Source organism: Staurois parvus, unplaced genomic scaffold (genome assembly GCF_062004578.1).
Source record: "Staurois parvus isolate SC_StPar_1 unplaced genomic scaffold, SC_StPar_1.0 ptg001066l, whole genome shotgun sequence".
Classification (NCBI taxonomy): Eukaryota; Metazoa; Chordata; class Amphibia; order Anura; family Ranidae; genus Staurois; species Staurois parvus.
Genome location: NW_028318862.1, coordinates 1,608,150 through 1,631,096, shown reverse-complemented (window position 1 = coordinate 1,631,096; position 22,947 = coordinate 1,608,150). Strand labels below are relative to the sequence as shown.

Below are 22,947 nucleotides of genomic sequence, written 5' to 3'. Positions count from 1 at the left end.
AAATAAAAATGTAAAAGATATACAGTATGTATATGTATATAGTACTGTGCAAAAGTCTTTTTTTTTATAATATAATTCAATATTAAGGCTACAGTCACACCTAAGTATTGGCCTGACAACGTGTACATGCAAGTGTGAGATGGGGAAACAGCTCTCATTGTTTGAACAGTTTGTGTGCAGTAAATTATGGTGTGGAGTAAATTGATGTTTTGACTGACATTCTGCAGTTTAGGCGATGAGATGTCACTGTTTTTCTAACACAGGCTCAGACTGCATTGATATTTGTATATTCATGAAGAAGTGGGGTTTTTAGTGAACAGGAAGAGGAGACTGCAGCCATGTTTTTGGACGATGCTGAATGCAGGACCCATGTTCTGGAGAATGCTGAAAGAAGGGGCCGTGTGAGCTGCAGCTGGGTGAAGCTGATGAGATTGCTGCCAGGAAGCTGATGAGAGCCAAGAAACAACGCAGCATACACTACAATATCACAGGCCTGTTGGAGTGACATTTGTTCTGTTCAGAGTCACCAGCGGATGCAAAGCAGACCCGGTTTGGTAAGATCGTGCACGCAACTCACTTCAGTGTTGGCGCCTTGAGACTAAATCCAGGCCTATAGTTAGTTAGTTAGGGTCTCTGTTTGTGTCAGGCCACAAGTGTTGTTACTGATTATTGGAAGGACTCCACAACTTAAAGTGACATTTCACATTGGAGAGCTGATAAAATCCTACCAACTCAAGCCAGACTGGCCTTTTTGCTCAGCAGGAATACTCAGGCACGTGCTACAGGACCAGTTATGGGAGAGGGAATACTGTAGATTTGTGTAAGATTGTAAGCTGTTGTGCTGCACCGCAGGCTAGCCCATACCATACACCCATACACTGATTCCTGCTCTTTTAGGGTAATAACAGGTAAGGTGTGGCAGCTTAGTTGTGCCCGCCAGTAGGTAAATTACTTCACTTTCTACCTTCATCCATCAGAAGGTGCCGTGCTGTGCAGCACAAGGGTCTCAGCCTTTGGGCTGGGTGTATGTAAATTTATTGTATGTTTCCAGCATTTGTGGCTGTGTTTATTTGCCACATCTAAGTAAAATTCTGTTGTGGCAAAAGCTGGTGTTGGGGTTGCTTTCCTCGTTCGTGACTTCACTGTATCCTGGGGAGCCCACCCCGGTACACGGCTTACACAAGAACCCCAGCAAGCGTCATGGCGATTAGTCATAGGAGGCAGCCTCACTGAAAGCAAGCTCCCTTGCGGCCGCTCACATGTAACCACTATGCAGGAATCACCTGCAAATGATCTGGGTCCAGGTCTGATCACTCTCAGGTGATCGTAAGAGTAATCATTACAAAGTACAATATGTTTTTGATAGTCTTTATTAACTTAAAAAGTAAAATAAAATATTAAAACAACAATTAATATATATACAATTAGCAGTGACTTTCTAATAAAATGCAAATAAAATTTAGCATGGGGAGGAGATCAGCTGTGACTTTATATGTGTTAAACATGTCAAGAAGTTGTCACTAATAAATAGGTATGTTATGACATTTTATAGGTGGGACTGAACCAGGGGCGGACTGACCATTTGGAAACTCAGGCACTGCCCAAAGGCCTGGGGTCAGTAAGGGGCCCCATGAGATGCCCCTGGTACCTTTTTCATAGGCTTTTTTGAGTTTGGGCAAGGACACAGGGGCCCCATGATCCCCTATTGCCCGGGGGCCCCATGATTTGTCAGTCCGCCCCTGGACTGAATCCATTCATTCCTACAGAGAGTCCATTGAGGAGCCAGAGATACCATTGTTTTGTTGTCATTGCTCCTCCTGGTGTATTTTAAATAGATATATTCAGACTAGGGAAGGAGGCGGTTCAGCTCTTGAGGTTCCTCGCCTTTCATGATAGAACTAGAGATGGGGGTTAATTTCACACATTGGGTTTACAAACAGCAGGTATAACCCAGTAGATGGATTTAACCCTTAACTGCTTTTTACAAAACAAGGATAAAATGGATAAAATTAACTTCACATTTATATTAAAGAGTTCATTATGTTGATCCAGATGCTGGATGTTGTGTTCATAACAGCTTGCTGGTGATCAGAAGTAGGCTGAAGGCCTCAATTAGCACTAAGAACATTGAATATGGCTGAATAAAAGAAGCTGCATTTGCTGCACCTGAAAGATAAAAGTACCGAGTTATTACGTTTTATACATTTCTCCTGATGACAAAAAAAACAAATGTGATGAACTTTTAGATATATTATTTGGCAGATCTGTCGTAGTAAACATGGCTGTTTTGGATCACAAAGATTTTTAGCTCTATACTGTATAAACAATGACACAGCGATTCCTAAAATACCATTCATATTTGCAGCGGCAATGTAAATTCCAAAAAATATACTGTATAAGGGTGAAGCAAATCTAACACATACTTTGAAAATTTTGCATATAACTCAGTTCCTTAATATTGTCTGTTTTAGTTTCTCAGGATGTCAGAAATTATCCCACACCAAATATTACTATAAATCTGTAGCCTATGTATGCTTAGTCTGTATATGCAAATCAAAGAGTATATCAAATTCTGTGTTTGGTTCACTGCCTATTTAACAATATTTTATTTACCACTCCAGCATCGGAAAGCTTCACCCCCTTCATGATTAGGTCATTGTTTGCTATTCAGCGCTGTGCTATTTTAACTGGTAACACTGTATTCAAATAAAATTTATATCAATTTTTTTTCACCAAATAGAGCTTTCTTTTTGTGATATTTGATCACCACTGGGTATTTTATGATTTTATTTAATAAAGGAAAATAGACTGAACATGTTGAAAAAAAAATAATTGTTACTTTCTGCGATAAAACCTTTTTTAAAAATCTAATTTCTTCATTTAGGCCAAAATGTATTCTGCTACATGTCTTTGGTAAACAGAAATCCCAATAAGTGTATATTGATTGCATGACAGTTATAGAGTCTACAAACTATGGTGTATATATACAGGAATTTGTATTTACTTTTTTTCATACTAGCAATGGCGGTGATCGGAGACTTATAGTGGAACTGTGATGCGGCAGGCAATCTGACACTAACTGACACTGGGTGGGAACTAACTAACTCACATTTACCCCTGTACAAATCATTATTTATACCTCATCTGGGATATGCAGTTCAGTTTTGGGCTCCAATTCACAAAAAGAACATTGGAAAACTGGAGAAAGTACAGAAAAGGGCAACCAAACTGATAAGAGGCATGGAGGAGATCAGCTATGAGGAGAGATTAGAGGAACTAAATGTATTCTCTCTTGAGAAGAGGAAATTAAGGGGGGATATGATCAACATGTATAATACATAAGGGAGATATGATCAACATGTATAATACATAAGGGGGATATGATCTCCATGTATAATACATAAGGGGGATATGATCACTATGTATAATACATAAGGGGGATATGATCACCATGTATAATACATAAGGGGGGATATGATCTCCATATATAATACATAAGGAGGGATATGATCTCCATGTATAATACATAAGGGGGGATATGATCTCCATGTATAATACATAAGGGGGGATATGATCTCCATGTATAATACATAAGGGGAATATCATCTCCATGTATAATACATAAGGGGGATATGATCTCCATGTATAATACATAAGGGGGGATATGATCTCCATGTATAATACATAAGGGGGATATGATCTCCATGTATAATACATAAGGGGGGATATGATCTTCATGTATAATACATAAGGGGGGATATGATCTCCATGTATAATACATAAGGGGGATATGATCTCCATGTATAATACATAAGGGGGATATGATCTCCATGTATAATACATAAGGGGGGATATGATCTCCATGTATAATACATAAGGGGGATATGATCTCCATGTATAATACATAAGGGGGATATGATCTCCATGTATAATACTAAAGGGGGGATATGATCTCCATGTATAATACATAAGGGGGGATATGATCTCCATGTATAATACATAAGGGGGATATGATCTCCATGTATAATACATAAGGGGGGATATGATCTCCATGTATAATACATAAGGGGGATATGATCTCCATGTATAATACATAAGGGGGGATATGATCTCCATGTATAATACATAAGGGGGATATGATCTCCATGTATAATACATAAGGGGGATATGATCTCCATGTATAACACATAAGGGGGGATATGATCTCCATGTATAATATATAAGGGGGGATATGATCACCATGTATAATACATAAGGGGGATATGATCTCCATGTATAACACATAAGGGGGGATATGATCTCCATGTATAATACATAAGGGGGGATATGATCTCTATGTATAATACATAAGGGGGGATATGATCACCATGTATAATACACAAGGGGGGATATGATCTCCATGTATAATACATAAGGGGGGTATGATCTCCATGTATAATACATAAGGGGGCATATGATCTCCATGTATAATACATAAGGGGGGATATGAACAACACGTACAAATACATAAGGGGGGATATGATCTCCATGTATAATACATAAGGGGGTTTATGATCTCCATGTATAATACATAAGAGGGGATATGATCTCCATGTATAATACATAAGGGGGGATATGATCTCCATGTATAATACATAAGGGGGGATATGAACAACACGTATAAATACATAAGGGGGGATATGATCTCCATGTATAATACATAAGGGGGGGTATGATCTCCATGTATAATACATAAGGGGGGATATGATCTCCATGTATAATACATAAGGGGGGATATGATCTCCATGTATAATACATAAGGGGGATATGATCACCATGTATATTACATAAGGGGGATATGATCTCCATGTATAATACATAAGGGGGGATATGATCTCCATGTATAATACATAAGGGGGGATATGATCTCCATGTATAATACATAAGGGGGGATATGATCACCATGTATAATACATAAGGGGGATATGATCTCCATGTATAATACATAAGGGGGGATAAGATCTCCATGTATAACACATAAGGGAGGGATATGATCTCCATGTATAATACTTAAGGGGGGATATGATCACCATGTATAATACATAAAGGGGATATGATCTCCATGTATAAAACATAAGGGGATATGATCTCCATGTATAACACATAAGGGGGGGATATGATCTCCATGTATAATACATAAGGGGGGATATGATCACCATGTATAATACACAAGGGGGGATATGATCTCCATGTATAATACATAAGGGGGGGTATGATCTCCATGTATAATACATAAGGGGGGATATGATCTCCATGTATAATACATAAGGGGGGATATGAACAACACGTATAAATACATAAGGGGGGATATGATCACCATGTATAATACACAAGGGGGGATATGATCTCCATGTATAATACATAAGGGGGGGTATGATCTCCATGTATAATACATAAGGGGGGATATGATCTCCATGTATAATACATAAGGGGGATATGATCTCCATGTATAATACATAAGGGGGGATATGAACAACACGTATAAATACATAAGGGGGGATATGATCTCCATGTATAATACATAAGGGGGATATGATCTCCATGTATAATACATAAGGGGGGTATGATCTCCATGTATAATACATAAGGGGGGATATGATCTCCATGTATAATACATAAGGGGGGGTATGATCTCCATGTATAATACATAAGGGAGGGGGGTATGATCTCCATGTATAATACATAAGGGGGGATATGGTCTCCATGTATAATACATAAGGGGGGATATGATCTCCATGTATAATACATAAGGGGGGATATGATCTCCATGTATAATACATAAGGGAGATATGATATCCATGTATAATACATAAGGGGGGGATATGATCTCCATGTATAATACATAAGGGGGATATGATCTCCATGTATAATACATAAGGGGGGATATGATCAACATGTATAATACATAAGGGGGATATGATCTCCATGTATAATACATAAGGGGGATATGATCTCCATGTATAATACATAAGGAGGGATATGATCCCCATGTATAATACATAAGGGGGATATGATTACCATGTATAATACATAAGGGGGATATCATATCCATGTATAATACATAAGGGGGGATATGATCACCATGTATAATACATAAGGGGGATATGATCTCCATGTATAATACATAAGGGGGGATATGATCTCCATGTATAATACATAAGGGGGATATGATCTCCATGTATAATACATAAGGGGGGATATGATCTCCATGTATAATACATAAGGGGGGATATGATCTCCATGTATAATACATAAGGGGGGATATGATCACCATGTATAATACATAAGGGGGGATATGATCTCCATGTATAATACATAAGGGGGGATATGATCTCCATGTATAATACATAAGGGGGGATATGATCACCATGTATAATACATAAGGGGGGATATGATCACCATGTATAATACATAAGGGGGATATGATCACCATGTATAATACATAAGGAGGGATATGATCTCCATGTATAATACATAAGGGGGGATATGATCTCCATGTATAATACATAAGGGGGAATATGATCTCCATGTATAATACATAAGGGGGGTATGATCTCCATGTATAATACATAAGGGGGGATATGATCTCCATGTATAATACATAAGGGGGGATATGATCACCATGTATAATACATAAGGGGGGATATGATCTCCATGTATAATACATAAGGGGGGATATGATCTCCATGTATAATACATAAGGGGGGATATGATCTCCATGTATAAATACATCAGTGGTCCATATAGTGAACTCGGTGTAGAGCTATTCACCCTGAGGTCATCACAGAGGACAAGGGGGCACTTTTTACGTCTGGAGGAAAATAAATTTAATCTCGAAACACGGAAAGTTTTCTTCACAGTAAGAGCTGTGAGAATGTGGAATAGACTCCCTCAAGAGTTGGTTCTGGCCAGCTCAGTGGATTGCTTTAAAAAAGTCCTGGATTCTTTCTTGGATACACAGAATATAACTGGATACTAACATTTATAGGTAAAGTTAATCCAGGGAATATCCGATTGCCTTTCAGGGGATCAGGAAGGACTTTTTTCCCTGCAGGAGCAAATTGGATCGTGCTTTGCTGGGTTTTTTTACCTTCCTCTGGATCAACTTTGGTTATAGGATTATTACTTTTTTTTTTCAATGATTGAACTGGATGGACTTTTGTCTTTTTTCAGCCAGACTAACTATGTAACATTGACATCACCAGTGAGACTAATACAGTGATCAATTATAATACTATACATTGTCACTGTAGTAATAGCACTAACTAGGAAGGGGTTAACATCTTGGGGTAATAAAGAGGTTGTGTGTGCTTGGCAAGTGTTAACGTATGTACTATGTGCTGCTTTTTAGTAAAAATCTGTTTTTTCCTTCTCCCTTCTTTGCAGGGAGAAGAAATAAAGAGATTGTTCCCTCTGTATAGAGCCCTGTGTTGATTGTCAACACAGGGCACATGGCTGTGATTAGACACAGCCGATCAGCAGGTCCCAGCCATGAATCATTGGCTGAGACCTGCTGACAAAATCTCGCTGTGTACAATCACAGAATGAGTCGGCAGATGGGGGCCCTTGCGTGCCCTGTGCCCAGAAGAGGCCAGCGATGTACAGGTATTTGCTACATTATTTCATTTATACACCTGGAGTTGCTAAATTTGCCCAGCAGCTTCTAGATGGTAAGTGAAACTTGGGCATCTTTTTTCACCAAAAGAGTGGTGTTGCTTAATGCTGAATAGAAAAAAAAGTAAAACAGATCTAAGCTCTTGAACTGGATCACATTGGCTCTTTTTATCTCTTATTTATTATACTTTTATAGTGCCATCAATTTATGCAGCGTTTTACATATATATTGTACATTCACATCAGTCCCTAACCCTCAAGGGGTGTACAATGTAAGGTCCCTAACTCACATTTATACATACACATACTAGGGACAATTTAGACAGGAGCCAATTAACCTACCAGCATTTCTTTGGAGTGTGGGAGGAAACCAGAGTACCTGGAGGAAACCCACGCATGCACAGGAAGAACATGCAGACTCCAGGCAGGTGGTGCCATGGTTGAGATTTGAACCAATGACCCTAGTACTGCCAGACAGAAGTGCTAACCATTTAGCCACTGTGCTGCCCATGAGCTCATATGTGAAGGTCTCAAAGTTAGACCTCACCAAGATTAAAGTGTTTTTGCTTTTAATATCAGGTCAGCAATGGAAGGCTCTGAGTTCATCTCATTACAGTTTGTTTGAAGACAATATCACTACAGAAAAACAAGATTAGTAAGTTACACCCATTCGGGTTGGTATTGTGTATCCTACCATGACTGAACAGGAATGCCCTTAAGGCTGTCTAAATAGTAGTTTAGGAACTCTCTATCACATGTCTGCTTGTTGAAAGCCCTGCTGGGAAGTTCAAAGTCAGGAACCTGAAACTCAAGAACCTAATCAGCCTAATTATGTAACCCCTGAATACATACGCTATGCCGATAAGCACCTGGATATATGTAGAGAATGCCTGTGCATATTTAAAAAAAAAAAAAGTTGTATCCACATATTAAGTGGCAGAGTGCATATAGCCATTCATATCAGTGACCCCCACCAAGGGATCTTACAGTCTAATGCAGAAGCAAGTGATTTGGTAACTGGTCACAGGCCACAATGAAATCAAGTCGTTTAGAATTTCAAATTTTTTATTTTGAATATTTTGAATAGCATAATGAACATTTTCAGAAAGCGCACCAAACCCACAGGATATAATAGAAATCTATGGCTCAGTGCAACTAACCTGCAGAAAACCGGCGGTGCACCAGCGAATCAGCGTGAAAGCAGCCTAAGATTGACTTCTCTATCATCCAACAACGCTACCATCAAACCCGCCCCGCAGTCCAGAGTACTTGGTGTCATTCTGGACTCCAACCTATCCTTCCAGCCCCAAGTCCAATCTTTAACAAACTCGTGCAGACTCCACCTCCGCAACATCACCAAAATCCGCACGTTCCTAACCCCAGAAACCACTAAACAGCTCATCCACTCCCTCATCATATCACGACTCGATTACTGCAACTCCCTCCTTACTGGCGTGCCTCGCCGCTGGCTATCCCCACTTCAGTCGATCCTGAATATGGCTGCCAGACTCATTCACCTTTCCAACCGCTCCATTTCCACCACCCCCCTCTGCCAATCCCTCCACTGGCTTCCGATTGCGCAAATTCAAAATCCTAACACTGACGTACAAAGCTGTCCACCATACTGCCCCAAACTACATCCCTGACCTAATATCCAAGTACCGCCCAACACGCACACTCCGCTCCTCACAAGACCTCCTTCTCTCTAGTTCCCTGGTCTCCTCCTCCCATGCCCGCCTCCAGGACTTCTCCAGGGTGTCACCCATCCTCTGGAACTCCCTGCCCCAACCCATCAGATTATCACCTATTCTCCTCTCCTTTAGGCGCACCCTGAAAACCCACCTTTTCAGGGAAGCCTACCCCGCCCCCTGCTAACTTGCCAACCTCCTCCACTCTTCCTACCATTCCATCCCCCACAGTTATCTCCTCCTGTGCCACCATCCCCTCCCTCCTAGATTGTAAGCTCGAAAGAGCAGGGCCCTCAATCCCCTCATGTTTTGCATTGTATTGGTATTGTTCTGTCACATGTTCTGTCCCCCTCTGTAATGTACAGCGCTGAGCGAACTATCGGCGCTTTATAAATAATAAATAATAATAATAATAAATAATAATAATAACAGTTGTTAACCCGTTTAGAGGGGCTAATATGCCCATTGGAAAAGTACAGTGTATGTGTTGTGACCTTTTATCTCCTCTTCCAACTTTTGCTGGCATCACTCTCCAGTCTGCTGGAAAAGTCCCAGGTGAAGTGCACTTGGCATCATTGCAGAGGAAGCATCAGCTTAGCTGCTGGCTTAATGCATTCTGATGCTCTGGATTGTCAGATCGGCAAGCCCATATCGCAATCAATGGGTTGCCGGCCCCAGGCATGTGCTTCCCTGATTTGAGGTCGAGAGCCACATCAGAGGGTTCCGAGGGCCACATGTGGCTCGAGGGGCACAGGTTGAGCACCCCTGGTCTGTTGTCTCTGCCATAATGATGTAATTACATGCATAGATACTTTGAATGATTTGGTTGAACACCAGCTAATCTACAAATATTTTTTGGTTGCGGGAGAAAGCCCGCGGAAGCACAGGGTAGAAAAAAAATGAACTTCCTGAAGGTAGTTTTCAGAAAAGAAACTAAACATGGTGCCACAGATTATATCCCTTTAGCAACTATTTGTTTAACCACTTGACCTCCAGAAGGTTTTACCCCTTTCATGACCGGGGCATTTTATTGCTATTCAGCACTGTTTAGGAGCTGTTTACTGTGTCTTCAGCCGGTGATTTCATTGTGAAAGGATGGCATTCTTATGCTCGAGAGTGATATCATCGCAGCTCAGCCTTTCAAACTACCAGAGCCCCCGAACCTGGAAGGAAGACCAGGTGAAGATGGAAGCCCTGCCATTGGTGGTAATGCAACACTGGAAAGCTTTGTTTTAAGGTATGGGATGCATACTAGCACATTATGTCTTTGGTATTTCAAAAAAAATGAAACCCCCTGCAAGCAGAGTTTATTACCGCTTTAATATATGGAATTTTTCTCTTCCTTTCTTCTCTATGATATACATAAGGTGAGGGTATGAGGGCAACAATAAAACCCTTTCCCTTTCTCTATCCACCACCGGTTTAGCTGGAGTTCCATATCTAGATACACTTACCAGCATGCAGTGTTTTTGAGAGTTTAATGGTCACAATTTCATTACTGATCGAGACTCTAGAAGTAAAACAAAATCAAGTGAGAAAAATCCTGCTAATATGTGGAATGCATGCAAAATTTATGTTTAATTCAGCTTAAAGCAGAACTAATTTTTTCATGCAAACACTCTAATATTCCCATTTTAAAAAATTTTACAAGTTCAAAATAGTGCCTGAGTGCGCACATGCAAAACTATGTGTTTGTTTTCACTTTTATAGAAGGTGCTAATGCTGTTGTGTAGGCACAGCACAGGGTCTGGGATTCTGTATGATCTTTTAGTTTCAAATCTGCAGCTTAGAGCTCATAGACTTTCCACACCTCTCTCTCAGTATGCACTTGGGTTGATTTACTAAAATTGGAAAGTGCTAAGTCTGGTTTAGCTTTGTATAGAAACCAGGCGCAGACTGACCATTTGGAAACTCGGGCACTGCCCGAGGGCCCGGGGTCAGTAGGGGGCCCCATGAGATGCCCCTGGTACCTTTTTCATAGGCATTTTTGAGTTTGGGCAAGGACACAGGGGCCCCATGATCCCCTATTGCCCAGGGGCCCCATGAGTTGTCAGTCCGCCCCTGATAGAAACCAATCAACTTCCAGGTTTTATTGCCAAAGCTTATTGAACAAACTGAAGTTAGAAGCTGATTGGCTCCCATGCACAGCTGCACCAGATTCTGAGTCCTCCAGTTTTAGTAAATCAACCCCAGTATTTTTAAGCATTGGCAAAATAAGAAGAGACCATCACTGCACAAAACAATTTTACTTCCTCCAGTTCTCCCTTGTGCCTTTCTGTTTGTTGACAGCAGACAGCCATCTTCCATTCCAATCAGCATGGGATCCATAAACAGATTCCCAGCCAGGGGCGGACTGACAACTCATGGGGCCCCCGGGCAATAGGGGATCATGGGGCCCCTGTGTCTTTGCCCAAACTCAAAAAAGCCTATGAAAAAGGTACCAGGGACATCTCATGGGGCCCCTACTGACCCTGGGCCCTCGGGCAGTGCCCGAGTTTCCAAATGGTCAGTCCACCCCTGTTCCCAGCTGAATCCAAGCTAAACAGGAACAATGCCACTTTTGTGACATTCATATGCATTCATTTTTTTTCCTCCAACCTGTGAGCAGAGGCAAATTGACCCATGTTAGGTCTTTAGGCAAGCAGATGGACACAAACATGCATTCCCTTATAGACTTTTACCTGAAATCCATCACATTCAGATTAAAAAAAAACAGAAAAGGACTAAAACATTTTCTTTTTTTTCTGATTTAGACAGATTCAGAGGTAATCGGATGTATACAAATAGATTGACATTGAGCTTCCGATCACATCTGAGAGGTGGATCTAATCCAGTAATGCCCGTAGCGTAAAAGAAAGAAAAGAAGTAGCGCAGGGCAGGCATGACTAGGCCTAGAGTGGGAAGGAAGATTAGAAAGGGTTAAGTTAGTGCCAGGGGGTTTGAAAATATAGCGGGGGAGCTGGTTGGTAGAGAGAGAGCGTGGGTGGTCTCTTTGGCACCTTTGGGTGGGGTGTCCTGGGTGGGGGGCAGTCATTCGGAGCTGGACGCTGGTGAGTGAGCGTGGTCCGCAGGTGCATTTCAGAGCATTTTGGTGTGGTGCCATCAAAAGACTAACAACATAATCTGTATGTTTTTTCTGTTATAAGGAATGGTTGGTGTTAAAACGTGTTGTTAATAAAAGGCCACGTAGGCCATTTTACTCCAAATTGGTGTCATGTTTTTCTTTAAGTTGAAGTAGAGGGGGGGATCTGGATGAACCGATCTCTGGTGCACTAGTCAAGTGTTTCTCAAACTTTTTTAAGTCAATGCACCCATTAAAATTCTGCACAATCTCAAGGTACCCCATTCTAAAATATAAAAACTATTCTACACACATTCAGCACACCCAACGGTAGAGGTGATTTATTCTTCCAAAGCAAATACACCTTTGCACACTGGTACTGACTAGTATTCCAGTGTGTCTCTCTTTTCCTCTTCCTCAATCTGCTAATTTGACTCCAGTGCTGATGGAGAGGTGAAACCAAGGATGATGTGCATGCACCCCACGTCCTCCTTATCAACTGATGATGTCACTGGTTGTTGGGTTGCCAGCACATTATGTCATAAAAGTGCACAATGAAAACCTGTGGCTTTGTGTACTAAAAGGCAGGATTGATCCACCTGCTGGCTTGTATACAATGTTTGGGTATTTTGTCAAGGCTCCCCTGAAGAAGCCTGCAGGCACACCAGGGTGCCTGGGCACCCTGGTTGAGAAAGGCTGATCTAATCAAACGCTAAAAGGACCCTAAATGGTCATTAAAAAAGGAGAAAGGGAGGATTACGCCTAGTACACACAATGAGAATATAGGACAAAACAAATACATTCTGAGTGATTGTTCTATAATCTCTTCTTTAGTACAGCTTTGGAGAGTGGATCATCCATTTTCAATATGAGACTAGTGTACACAAAAAAAAAAAAGGATGACCATTCTTCCGATATTCTCAACGTGTGTACTAGGCTTTACGGTGGAGATAGAACCATCCAATTACAGGCCTGATTCCTGGCAATGAATACAAATAGTCTATACAGGCAACTTTCAGCAAGGAAATGATTGCATCACTTCACTCAGTATTACCTTCATCAACTTCCTATATTGCTGAGAAAGAGAAAAAGTATAAGAGCCGTAGCTTGTGTGCAAGTGGGACTTCTACCTGCAGCATTTAGCTAAATATATCGTAAAGAAATTAGGAAAGCGCCAAATCAAAAAATTAGGAATAAATAAATAAATCACAAAAGCAGCAAACCTCAAACCCCAAATTAGGTATAAAAGGTAAATATAAATAGGAATGCGCTGAAAAGAAACAGAAAAAAAGTCCAAATAACTTTGCGTAGAAGTCCAAACACCATATGGTTTATATGGTGCTTGGACTTCTACACAAAGTTATATGGACTTTTTTTTCTGTTTATTTTCAGCACGTTCCTATTTATATTTAAAATTTAATTTAGCTAAATATGCCATATTAGCATAGATTGACCCATTAAGCTGATAGGTAGTCCATAGTATACTAAATCCTGTCTTTTGCATAGCTATTTGTCATGCTTTCATCATGTTTGTAATACTTACATTATGTCAACAGAATCAGGAATTGATGAAGATGGTGAGGTCCAGTTAGCAATGAGTGAATTATTTGCATTAAAGGTGAAATTCAGCAGTGGTCCTCCAGAACAGCTACTATATCCACTTAGTGACCAGTTTCCAGCAGCTGTGTTGTTTGATAGAGACTCTAATAGGACTTTGACACTTTCATTGCTGTTGCCAGTGATATTAACTGCAATTCAGATGTAAAGTGTTATTCAAAATCAGCCAGTGGAGGTAAAACTTTTATCTACAGAATTTAACATCAACGCACCTTCATGTCAAAACAGTTATAGTGTATTTTTCTTTAGTAACTACTATTGTCAGGAAAACCAAGTTGCTTGTAAGCATGAGCATGCATGTTTGAATTGACTTTGGCGACCAGTGGCCGGCCGTCAGCTCCTTTTACCCATGACTAAACCCTACTTGTTCCTGTAATATATCTGGTTTGCCTTCTGACTACACCTGATCTCAATCCCTCCATTATCTGACCTTTGACTTGCTTCCCTCCAGCTCATCTGCTACTTCTGTGATACTGACCTGGCTCCTCTTATTTTCTAAATCTCTACCTTCTGCTGCCTGCCTGTTGCCAACCTCTGCCTGTCTGACTATGTTCCTGCCTCCTGCTTCTGTAAGCCCTCTGACAACATCTTTTCAGTTCTTATGCTGGCCAGGACTTGCTACCCTCTCCTACCCTGTCATCATTGCAAAAGTCAGTTCTTATGCTGGCCAGGACTTTCTACAGTTGCCCATGCCACGCCATATACTCTCCTACTCTGTCATCATTGCAAGAGTCAGTTCTTATGCTGGCCAGGACTTACTACAGGTGCCCATGCCATGCCATGTCCTCTCCTACCCTGTCATCATTGCAAAAGTCAGTTCTTATGCTGGCCAGGACTTTCTACAGTTGCCCATGCCACGCCATATCCTCTCCTACCCTGTCATCATTGCAAAAGTCAGTTCTTATGCTGGCCAAGACTTACTACAGGTGCCCATGCCACGCCATGTCCTCTCTTACCCTGTCATCATTGCAAGAGTCAGTTCTTATGCTGGCCAGGACTTACTACAGGTGCCCATGCCACTCCATGTCCTCTCCTACCCTGTCATCAATCTCGGGGACAAACAGGACAGGAGGCATAAGAAGGGCTGTGGATAAGGGGGTATCACCAGTCCTCCTGTATGGGGCCCAGGCCAGCAGGGGGGCCCAGGCAGCTGGGTGAATTGAATGTGTGCAGGGAGGGTCGTCGGTAAGGTGGGGGGCAATTACTGGAACTGATCCCCTGTGTGGCTCTCTCTGTAGCAGCTGAAAGCCAGCATCTTCTCCTCTCCCTCCCAATGGCTTTCAGCTGCTGCAGAGAGAGCTGTACAGGGGATCGGTTGCAGTAATTACTCCCCCCTGGTGCATCCATCACACTCCCTGTGCATTATAAATTTTCCCCTGCTGCCCAGGCCCTCCTTTGTGCCCCCACCCTTGCAGTGCGGCCGACTTCCCTCTTCTCCTTCCCACCAGCAGCTGCAAGCACACAATAGGATCCTTCAGGATGGAGAGTGGGGGAAGGGTCCAGTAAATGTTTCTCATTTACCAACCCCTACCTTTCCTGAATGAGCGCACAACGAGTGATCAATACCCATCACCAGGGGCGGACTGACCATTTGGAAACTCGGGTGCTGTTTGAGGGCCCGCGGTCAGTAGGGGGTCCCATGAGATGCCCCTGGTACCTTTTTCATAGGCTTTTTTGAGTTTGGGCAAGGACACAGGGGACCCATAATCCCCTATTGCCCGGGGGCCCCATGAGTTGTCAGTCCTCCCCTGCCCATCACCCACTGTGTTCATTAAAACTGGAACATTGTAAACTTTTTTTTTGGGGAGGTTCCTATCAAGTTGGCTGTATGGGGTCCCATGGTTTCTAACAGCAGCCCTGGGTGTAAGGGACAGCCCTCTCTTCAGTGCGGCCTCTACCAGGTACGTGACAATTGGGTATTTTTATATCAAATCTAGCCTTAGATGCCTTATGTTGTAACACTGCTAACGCATTAAAAAGTCATATTGGTAGCATTTAGCAATTCAGTGACCCAGATGGGTTAGCAGAAAATATACTCGCTCTTCTGAAGGCAGTGCATAATTCCAAATGTTCTGAGATGGGAAAGAAGGACAGCTTTTAACATCCTGACCACATCCCGAATCACACAGACCACTCAGAATTAAAGCATGAGGAATGTCATACTAACCCAGTGGTGCTGTTCTTTTACCGCTTCTTTTCCTTTATGTTAGTACATGACAATATAAATGCAATGATAGGGAATTTGGAATAAAATGGGAAAAAAGTGCAATATAACCATGCTGGCAGGTAAACCGAAAACTCATCTATGTAGTCCACTACATCGAACCAAAGCAGGAAAAAGGAATTCGGTTACAATTCGGTTATATTTGGCTTTCTCATAGAAAGAACAAATTCATTTATATCAAATTTGGTTTAGCTTAGTTTTCTTTGGGACCTTTTATATCTAATTTGTTTTATATTCAAATATTTTTTATTGAAAGATTTTAACAAACATATAAGGATATACGAGCATTAGCATAGGAAGGTTCACAGTTGGGAGGTACAGTGTAAGGAGAGAAGAAGAGGAGGGATCCCCACCAGTTGGCTGGGGAACCTGTTTATTTATGTTACATTTACATGAGAAGTATACTCAGTGTGTTGTGAACCGTATTGGTAAAGTAGTATGGTGTAGATAAGGGGGGGGGGGTGGGAGGGGTAGAGAAAGAGGGGAGGCACCAGTTCGATAAAGAAAGATCATACTGTGGCGTCTAATTTGTTTTAAAACAAACTGGTTACATAGTGTGCGTGTTAAATAGTGTTTTTTCAGCAAATGTGTGGCGTATGTTGCATAAGTTGTGTTAAAAGTACCAGTCCAGTAAGCACCACGGAAAAACAGTGGATGGTGTATTTCAATGAATGCGGATTGATTTGGTCAGTTAGGGGTTTGTTTACTAAGGCTAGGTTTACATCTGTGCAGTTTGAGTTTGATCCTTATCTGATGTGCTTTTTGCGGTGTGTTTTGTGACATGCTTTTGCTGCGTTTTTAATGCTTTTTGCATTTTTTTCCAACTTGTTGCTAGGCAGATTAAACCGCATCAAAAATGCATCAAAAATGCACTACATGCTTTTCTGAAGCATCTCTATTGAAGTCTATATAACCAAAAATGCAAAGGTTTGCATTTAAAAAAGTCCATGACCCTTTCCAAAATGCGCACCGGGTGAATACGCAGAGATGTGAACCTGTCCCATAGGAAATCATGTTCAATGGACGGTACTGCGTTTCTGCAAAACGCAACAGAAAACGCATAGATGTGAACCAAGTCTAAAGCTCGTTCACTCAGAATCTGGAGCAGCTGCGCACGGCAGCCAATCAGCTTCTAACATCAGCTTGTTCAATTAAGCTTTAGCAATAAAACCTGGAAGCTGATTCGCTTCTATACAGAAGTGCACGAGTGAACTAGATTTAGTAAATAAACCCCTTAGGTCCTTTCACAAGGGCGTTCTGTTTCTTTTCTTCAGTTCAGTCATGTTTTTTCAAAGAAAAAGCGGGTGAGTTTACATCTGTTTTTTCATCCGTTTACATCCGTTTTTTCAACTGTTTTTGTTCATCCGTTTACAACCATTTACATTGGTTTACATCCATTTTTTCAGCTGTTTTTGTTCATCCGTTTTTCATCCGTTTGCATCCATTTACATTGGTTTACATCCATTTTTTATCCGTTTAGATCCATTTAGATCTGTTTACATCTATTTTCATTCGTTTACATAAGTTTTTGGTCCGTTTACATCCGTTGACATCCGTTTCCCATCCGTTCCTGGGTTTTTTTGCAGAGGAAAAATATGGTTTTCCTCCGTTCAAAAAAAATGGATGTTAACGGATGCGGACATTAATGGATGTAAAAAGATGTTCATCCGTTCATAGAAATACATGGGGGTCCATTTTTCATCCGTAAAAGGACAGATAATAAAACGAACATACGGAACGCCCGTGTGAAAGGGGCCCTAGTGTTTTATACAGACAGTGAATGATTACCCGATGAATGCTCAGTGAATGTATTGTTAATATGCGGTGAATGACACAACACCCACTTTATAAATATACCCTTATATAGTGATAATTCATACCAAGCTTCATTATTATGTTAGTCAGAAGACTAGTTGTTCCTTCTATCTAAAAGTTTTCCAACCGCTACAGAACATGGAATCTGCCATTGTTAACTTGGTTTTAATAGGTCAGACAGTGGTGCACCTGGGGTATGGCATGTGCCTAGGGTGCCACTTGAAGGGAGCACCACAAAGGGGATGTGACAGAGGGGGACTTGAGTGTGCTATAGCACCCTCATAAAATCTGTTACCTCCCACATCAGCTTACCAGGTCGAAGCACCCTTATTTTATTACAAAATCTCCAATTTATCAAAGTCCCCTATTTACTGGATCTGTCTTTGTCTTTGTCTGCACCATGAAAATGCTTGATGCCGATCCAAGGTAAGTGGCAGCATTAGGAGGGGGGATGTTTGCATTTGTCCAGACCTGCTCTGCCTCCCACACTCTGCGATACTATAAATGATGTACTATTTAAAATGTACGACACTAATGTGAAGGAGCTATGAGGTCACAGATGGGTGAAGGTTTTTGGGGCTCTTAGGACTCTGATGTGAGGGGAGCTTTGAAGACACTGATATATGTGGTCTTTGATGTTAAGGGGACTGTGAGAACTCTGATGTGATGGAACATTAATGCAAGGGAAAACTTGGATGTGAAGTGAGTTCCTGACATGAGAGGGGGGACTCTGATGTGTAGGAGGATCCTAATGTAAAAGACTCCTGGTGTAAAGGGAGCTTTGAGGTCAGTGATTTAGGAGGGGGGTCTAAGAATGCTGATGTGAAGACTCTTATATGAGGAGAGTTCCTAATATGAAGGGGGCTCCTAATGTGAAAACTGGACACTGATGTAAAATAGGGGCTCCTGACATAAAAGGAGGACTCTCCATCAGGAGTCTCCTGATGTGAAAGAAGGTACTCTGATGTATAAGTTCAGACTACAGAGATAGGAAACCAGCCAAAGTCTGAAGCGTCTGCAGTATCACTCAGTTCCAGGGGCGGACTGACAACTCATGGGGCCCCTGGGCAATAGGGGATCATGGGGCCCCTGTGTCCTTGCCCAAACTCAAAAAAGCCTATGAAAAGGCACCAGGGGCATCTCATGGGGCCCCCTACTGACCCCGGGCCCTCGGGCAGTGCCCGAGTTTCCAAATGGTCAGTCCACCCCTGCCCAGTTCAGAGGTGGATTAGACTGTTAATTAATGAGGTTAACAAGTTTGATATACATTGTTAAGTTGACATTTTGGTAAAGCAATCTAAAATGTGGGTGGCAGAAGTTTGGACAAGGACACAATTTTCAGTAAACATGCCCTTGCTATCTGCCTATTACTGATAGAGTTACTGACCTGGAACAAGCATTCCAGCACTCTTGTGTCCAGCTGTCAGGTGCCATCAGTGAACCAGTCCAGGCTCTGGAGAAATCCTACCCAGAGTCCTGGACCGGCAGCAGGCTCAGCCTCTCACCGAATTACTGAAAGCCTGAGCCAGCAGCTCCCACTCACTCCACAGCACGGTGCTCCTATATCGATGGAGGGGCAGAACAGAGAGCGGTCTTTGGTCGCTAAGTTCTCGGTCTTAGAAGCAGCAGAGGACAGATGCAGCATCTACCCAAGTGAGTATGAATGTTTGTTAATTTTATATCCTGACTTCTCCTTTAAGGATGACACCTCTATAGAATCCACATTTAAAAATGTATCAGCAGTGATGGTTCCTGTATTTTATCCTGGCATGATGACTGATGACGAGTAGCTAGTGAATGTGATTGAGCCAGGGGCGGACTGACCATTTGGAAACTCGGGCACTGCCCGAGGGCCCGGGGTCAGTAGGGGGCCCCATGAGATGCCCCTGGTACCTTTTTCATAGGCTTTTTTGAGTTTGGGCAAGGACACAGGGGCCCCATGATCCCCTATTGCCCGGGGGCCCCATGATTTGTCAGTCCGCCCCTGGACTGAATCCATTCATTCCTACAGAGAGTCCATTGAGGAGCCAGAGATACCATTGTTTTGTTGTCATTGCTCCTCTGGTGTATTTTAAATAGATAAATTCAGACTAGGGAAGGAGGCGGTTCAGCTCTTTGTGGTTCCTCGCCTTTCATGATAGAACTAGAGATGGGGGTTAATTTCACACATTGGGTTTACAAACAGCAGGTATAACCCAGTAGATGGATTTAACCCTTAACTGCTTTTTACAAAACAAAGGATAAAATGGATAAAATTAACTTCACATTTATATTGTATATGGTTTGGATCAGGGGCGGACTGACCATTTGGAAACTCGGGAACTGCCTGAGGGCCCGGAGTCAGTAGGGGGCCCCATGAGATGCCCCTGGTACCTTTTTAATAGGATTTTTTGAGTTTGGGCAAGGACACAGGGGCCCCATGATCCCCTATTGCCCGGGGGCCCCATGAGTTGTCAGTCCGCCCCTGGATTGAGCTATGCCAAACCTCAGAAATGCCAGAACACAAACATTCTGAAACCAAACAAATGAACCTGGCCCACCTAAAATGTTAACTGTTGAAGGTTGTTAAAGTACTGTATATGTAAAGCCAAAACTTTTAAAAAATTATTTGTAGGGAATGGATAAAACCTCTGTCAACATTCTGTATTGTGTTGGGGAGATATCCTTACACTGCCTATCCTGAACTGTAAACCGAAATTAAGAGAAAATCTCTACAAAGTGAGGCGAATTGCCCTTCTAGACAATTGTCACCGGAACAGATGCTTCATTGGAAGATGTACCTTCACACCACGTCTTGTTCTGGTGACAAGTTTGGATGTCCCCTCACTTTCTTTTTGGAGACAATGGTCCTCAGGACAAAAAGAAAGGGTGAATCTCTCCAGCAATAAAAAACTGACATGTTTTCTTTCCAGGCTCAATAAAGAACTTTTGCCTATACAGAATAGCAGAATTAATGAGTTCTGAAAGACTCACCAGTATACACAGTATCGTTGTAGAGGACCTCGGGAGAGATAGTCATCTGATAGCTGTGGTTTGATGATGTGTTGTTCGGAAAGTCACACTCAGCTGCGTATCCTGTAGTGATGACTCCGATGAGTAGGAGAAGAGCAACACATCCTTTAGGAGACATTGTGGTATGGTCCTTTCTTCTGTGGAGTTCACTTGTGCACCTCTGTCTTCTCGCACACCTTTATATCCTGTGAGGGCAATATGATGTACTTTCCCACTTCCTTTTATTTATTTACGCAAGGAAGATTTCTTTATGAGTTACACAATAAAACTATTCCTGTTTTTACTGAAACTAATTTGGCAGCCATTTATTAATTGCAACATACATATAATTTTTGACTCACCCATAAGGAAAACATTGGGTATTCATGTATAAAGTTGTTTTTACGTCTATTAAAAAATTAGTAACCTATAACTTATTTCACTTGCAGCATGACTGATCATTGAAGTAGATGTTAAACCAGTTTGATGGGTTTCACTTTACCCTAATAATATATCTATGTTGCTATGTGACGTCTTTGGAAAAGTAAGAAATTATAAAATAGTTTAAATTTGTATCTATAAACTCATCAATGGCTCATTCTGAAAGGAAGTCATTATTAAATAGGTTTTACATTTATTACAAGAGACCCCATTGAGGAAGACCAAGGGGATATACCCTTTCAGTTCCACTTAATAGTAGATCCAAGTGGCCCTGGGATAGGGTGGATTCAGGGCTTTTTTTTTTTTTTTTTTTTGTTTAGATTCTTAAATTATATCTGGAAAGTCCTATACCTACAAGTCTCTGCTCCTACGTAATGTTTGCTAGGCGGCCCAGTAGGCATTGCAAAAGTATCTCAGCTAGACTTTACTTCTTTCTAGCATGCTTGAAACAACCTCATTTCATTTCTTCAGACATTTATTATTTATCCCATTGGTGGATATACCTTCCAAAGTACCCCACTCAACCTTTTGAAAAGCAAAGGCCACTTAAGTGATTTGGTAACTGGTTGCGGGCGATAATGAAATTATATGGTTCAGAATTTCAATTTTTTTATTTTTGAACAGCATAATGAACATTTTTCTCCCACAGCTGCTGAATGCTGGAGGGAGGGAAAGGAGGAGAAGCCAGCTTTTAGCAGTTTGGGGAGTAAAATGGAGGGGATCAGTTCCTGTATATGCTGCCACCACCGCCCCTCCTGTCCGAGTGTAACACAGAATGTGACAGGAAGGCCTCACAGGCTCCCTGGAGCATGGGGCCAGGTTGCCATTGCAACCGCTAATGCTAAACCAGTGGTTGGAGGCAGTGGTGTATTTAGGTTTTGGGCTGCCCTAGGCAACACAAAAATTGGCGCCTCCCCCCCCCCCACAAAGAAAGAGCCTGACATTGACCAAGAACACCCCTGCCCTCCACCCGAGCCTTCCACTACCACTGCCCCCCATACACCAGCTACTATCCCCCATGATGAGAGAAAGACACTCACCTTCACAGCTCCAAACATCCCCAGGAACAAGAGTTGGGCTCCGCATACACTGTCATGAAACCCACAGCATCTCTCAGAACCCACCAGGTCCCCATGTCGTGTGTCCCTTCTTCCATCCCTTCTTCCAATGGGCAGTGCTGCCCCCCCCAAAAAAAATGCCACCATAGGCAAATGCCTTGTGTGCCTTGTGGTAAATACACCCATGGTTGGAGGGTGTGGTAAACCCACCTGCCCCTCAAAACCTCAAATGTATCCCTTACTGTCCTGAGCCCCCAATAAAGCTGATCTCACACTGATGTGCTGTTTACCTGCACTGCACCTGCGGCTTTCCTGTGGGTTAGCTGTGCTTTGCTATAGACTTCTAATATATCTTTCAGGTGTGGTGCATGTTCTGAAACTGCAGAACAAGCACCACAG

The 22,947-nt window shown here is 42.0% G+C and overlaps 1 protein-coding gene across 1 annotated transcript; it reads right to left on the bottom strand.

Moving 5' to 3' along the window:
* Positions 1 to 1,354: 1,354 nt before the first annotated feature.
* Positions 1,355 to 21,247, bottom strand: LOC149440596 (uncharacterized). Its single transcript, XM_089658422.1, has 4 exons — positions 21,032 to 21,247; positions 13,946 to 14,150; positions 10,796 to 10,851; positions 1,355 to 2,166 (listed from the first exon to the last, which is right to left on the bottom strand). Exons 1-4 carry the CDS (start codon positions 21,186 to 21,188, stop codon positions 2,069 to 2,071), a joined length of 516 nt encoding a protein of 171 aa, XP_089514548.1. The 5' UTR covers positions 21,189 to 21,247; the 3' UTR covers positions 1,355 to 2,068.
* Between the last annotated feature and the right edge of the window lie 1,700 nt (positions 21,248 to 22,947).